Source organism: Borostomias antarcticus (assembly GCF_949987555.1).
Source record: "Borostomias antarcticus genome assembly, contig: scaffold_164, whole genome shotgun sequence".
Classification (NCBI taxonomy): Eukaryota; Metazoa; Chordata; class Actinopteri; order Stomiiformes; family Stomiidae; genus Borostomias; species Borostomias antarcticus.
This window is the reverse complement of record NW_028176529.1, coordinates 216,957-220,468: the sequence shown is the minus strand read 5'-3', so window position 1 is coordinate 220,468 and position 3,512 is coordinate 216,957. Positions and strand designations below refer to the sequence as shown.

General features: G+C 51.1%; 1 protein-coding gene across 1 annotated transcript in view; it reads right to left on the bottom strand.

Moving 5' to 3' along the window:
- Positions 1 to 829: 829 nt before the first annotated feature.
- LOC311328384 (uncharacterized protein) overlaps positions 830 to 3,512 on the bottom strand; it is a 13,023-nt gene continuing 10,340 nt past the window's right edge. Inside the window, exon 8 of the mRNA XM_084462359.1 lies at positions 830 to 1,024. Within this exon, the coding sequence (XP_084318485.1) occupies positions 1,016 to 1,024 (9 nt within the window). The 3' untranslated portion in view covers positions 830 to 1,015. The remainder of the gene's footprint in view (positions 1,025 to 3,512) is intronic.

The window sequence follows — 3,512 nt, the reverse complement described above, 5'->3', positions numbered from 1 at the left end:
TAATGAAGGGGAGACCAGTAATGAAGGGGAGACCAGTAATGAAGGGGAGACCAGCACCCTGGCGTAGCAGCAGGGCCTTACGGGCTCCTGTCTGGCAGTGGAGGGGAGGGCTCCTCCTCTTTCTCCTCTTCGTCCTCCGGAGGCGGGACAGGGGGCGGAGTCGGACACATGCGCTGCTTCCTGCTCACCTGGGCGTACAGTGGGTTCCACCCCCTGTCACTCAAACCCTCCTCCACCTCCTCCACCAATGAGACGCTGCCAAGTATGGAGAAACCCTCGTCCGTGGGCGTGGTCGGGGTGGGGTCGAGGGTCAGGGTGGGGTCGAGGGCAGGGTGCTGGGTGGGCGGGGTCAGGGTGGGGTCGAGGGCAGGGTGCTGGGTGGGCGGGGTCAGGGTGGGGTCGAGGGCAGGGTGCTGGGTGGGCGGGGTCAGGGTGGGGTCGAGGGCAGGGTGCTGGGTGGACGGGGTCAGGGTGGGGTCGAGGGCAGGGTACTGGGTGGGCGGGGTCAGGGTGGGGTCAAGGGTAGGGTACAGGGTGGGCGGGGTCAGGGTGGGGTCAAGGGTAGGGTACAGGGAGGACGGGGTCAGGGTGGGGTCAAGGGTAGGGTACAGGGTTGGGGTTGAGTTCCAGTTCAGTTCTGCTATGGACTCATAGCCTGGGGTCAGCAGGTCAGTCTGGGTGGGGGGGTGATCCAGGATGGACGTCCCAGGGGGGGGGGCAGCGGTCCTCTCCTCCCCCACAACATCATAGATGGGCTGGTCAGGATCCAGTTCCACACCTGGTCCCTCTCCTGGTCCCTCTCCTGGTCCCTCTCCTGGTCCCGGGTCCTGGTCCTCCCCCGCGCCCCGGCCCCCCTCCCCGGTGCCTGGTCCCGGGTCCTGGTCCTCCCCCGCGCCCCGGCCCCCCCCCCGGAGGACTGACCCCTGGGGGGGGTCAGCGAAGGCTGGCGGGGGGGCTGACAGGAGGACAGAGGCTGAGTGGGTCGGGGAGGAGGGAACGCTGGAGGGCAGACTGCTTACCTCACCTGAGGAAGAGGAAGAAAGAGAGGAAGAGAGAGGAAGAGAGAGGAAGAGAGAGAGGAAGAAAGAGAGGAAGAAAGAGAGGAAGAAAGAGAGGAAGAAAGAGGAAGAAAGAGAGGAAGAAAGAGAGGAAGAGAGAGGAAGAGAGAGGAAGAAAGAGAGGAAGAAAGAGAGGAAGAGAGAGGAAGAGAGAGGAAGAAAGAGAGGAAGAAAGAGAGGAAGAAAGAGAGGAAGAAAGAGAGGAAGAAAGAGAGGAAGAGAGAGGAAGAGAGAGAGGAAGAAAGAGAGGAAGAAAGAGAGGAAGAAAGAGAGGAAGAGAGAGGAAGAGAGAGGAAGAAAGAGAGGAAGAAAGAGAGGAAGAAAGAGAGGAAGAAAGAGAGGAAGAAAGAGAGGAAGAGAGAGGAAGAGAGAGAGGAAGAAAGAGAGGATGAAAGAGAGGAAGAAAGAGAGGAAGAAAGAGAGGAAGAAAGAGAGGAAGAAAGAGAGGATGAAAGAGAGGAAGAAAGAGAGGAAGAAAGAGGAAGAAAGAGAGGAAGAAAGAGAGGATGAAAGAGAGGAAGAAAGAGAGGAAGAAAGAGAGGAAGAAAGAGAGGATGAAAGAGAGGAAGAAAGAGAGGAAGAAAGAGAGGAAGAAAGAGAGGAAGAGAGAGGAAGAGAGAGAGGAAGAAAGAGAGGATGAAAGAGAGGAAGAAAGAGAGGAAGAGAGAGGAAGAAAGAGAGGAAGAAAGAGAGGGAGAGAGAGGAAGAAAGAGAGGAAGAAAGAGAGGAAGAGAGAGGAAGAGAGAGGAAGAAAGAGAGGAAGAAAGAGAGGAAGAAAGAGAGGAAGAGAGAGGAAGAAAGAGAGGAAGAAAGAGAGGAAGAGAGAGGAAGAGAGAGGAAGAAAGAGAGGAAGAAAGAGAGGAAGAAAGAGAGGAAGAAAGAGGAAGAAAGAGAGGAAGAAAGAGAGGAAGAGAGAGGAAGAGAGAGGAAGAAAGAGAGGAAGAGAGAGGAAGAAAGAGAGGAAGAAAGAGAGGAAGAGAGAGGAAGAGAGAGGAAGAAAGAGAGGAAGAAAGAGAGGAAGAAAGAGAGGAAGAAAGAGAGGAAGAAAGAGAGGAAGAGAGAGGAAGAGAGAGAGGAAGAAAGAGAGGATGAAAGAGAGGAAGAAAGAGAGGAAGAAAGAGAGGAAGAAAGAGAGGAAGAAAGAGAGGATGAAAGAGAGGAAGAAAGAGAGGAAGAAAGAGGAAGAAAGAGAGGAAGAAAGAGAGGATGAAAGAGAGGAAGAAAGAGAGGAAGAAAGAGAGGAAGAAAGAGAGGATGAAAGAGAGGAAGAAAGAGAGGAAGAAAGAGAGGAAGAAAGAGAGGAAGAAAGAGAGGAAGAGAGAGGAAGAGAGAGAGGAAGAAAGAGAGGATGAAAGAGAGGAAGAAAGAGAGGAAGAGAGAGGAAGAAAGAGAGGAAGAAAGAGAGGGAGAGAGAGGAAGAAAGAGAGGAAGAAAGAGAGGAAGAGAGAGGAAGAGAGAGGAAGAAAGAGAGGAAGAAAGAGAGGAAGAAAGAGAGGAAGAGAGAGGAAGAAAGAGAGGAAGAAAGAGAGGAAGAGAGAGGAAGAGAGAGGAAGAAAGAGAGGAAGAAAGAGAGGAAGAGAGAGGAAGAGAGAGGAAGAAAGAGAGGAAGAAAGAGAGGAAGAAAGAGAGGAAGAGAGAGGAAGAAAGAGAGGAAGAAAGAGAGGAAGAGAGAGGAAGAGAGAGGAAGAAAGAGAGGAAGAAAGAGAGGAAGAAAGAGAGGAAGAAAGAGAGGAAGAGAGAGGAAGAGAGAGAGGAAGAAAGAGAGGATGAAAGAGAGGAAGAAAGAGAGGAAGAAAGAGAGGAAGAAAGAGAGGAAGAAAGAGAGGATGAAAGAGAGGAAGAAAGAGAGGAAGAAAGAGGAAGAAAGAGAGGAAGAAAGAGAGGATGAAAGAGAGGAAGAAAGAGAGGAAGAAAGAGAGGAAGAAAGAGAGGATGAAAGAGAGGAAGAAAGAGAGGAAGAAAGAGAGCATCAGAAAAATGTAATTTAAACATCTGCAAAAACCCGAGTTGAATAGTCATGACAACTGTTCTAGTCCTGCTGTTCTAGTCCTAGTGTTCTAGTCCTAGTGTTCTAGTCCTGCTGTTCTAGTCCCGCTGTTCTAGTCCTGCTGTTCTAGTCCTAGTGTTCTAGTCCTGCTGTTCTAGTCCTAGTGTTCTAGTCCTAGTGTTCTAGTCCTACTGTTCTAGTCCCACTGTTCTAGTCCTGCTGTTCTAGTCCTGCTGTTCTAGTCCTAGTGTTCTAGTCCTACTGTTCTAGTCCCACTGTTCTAGTCCCGCTGTTCTAGTCCTACTGTTCTAGTCCTACTGTTCTAGTCCTGCTGTTCTAGTCCTACTGTTCTAGTCCCACTGTTCTAGTCCCGCTGTTCTAGTCCTACTGTTCTAGTCCTGCTGTTCTAGTCCTACTGTTCTAGTCCTACTGTTCTAGTCCTGCTGTTCTAGTCCTACTGTTCTAGT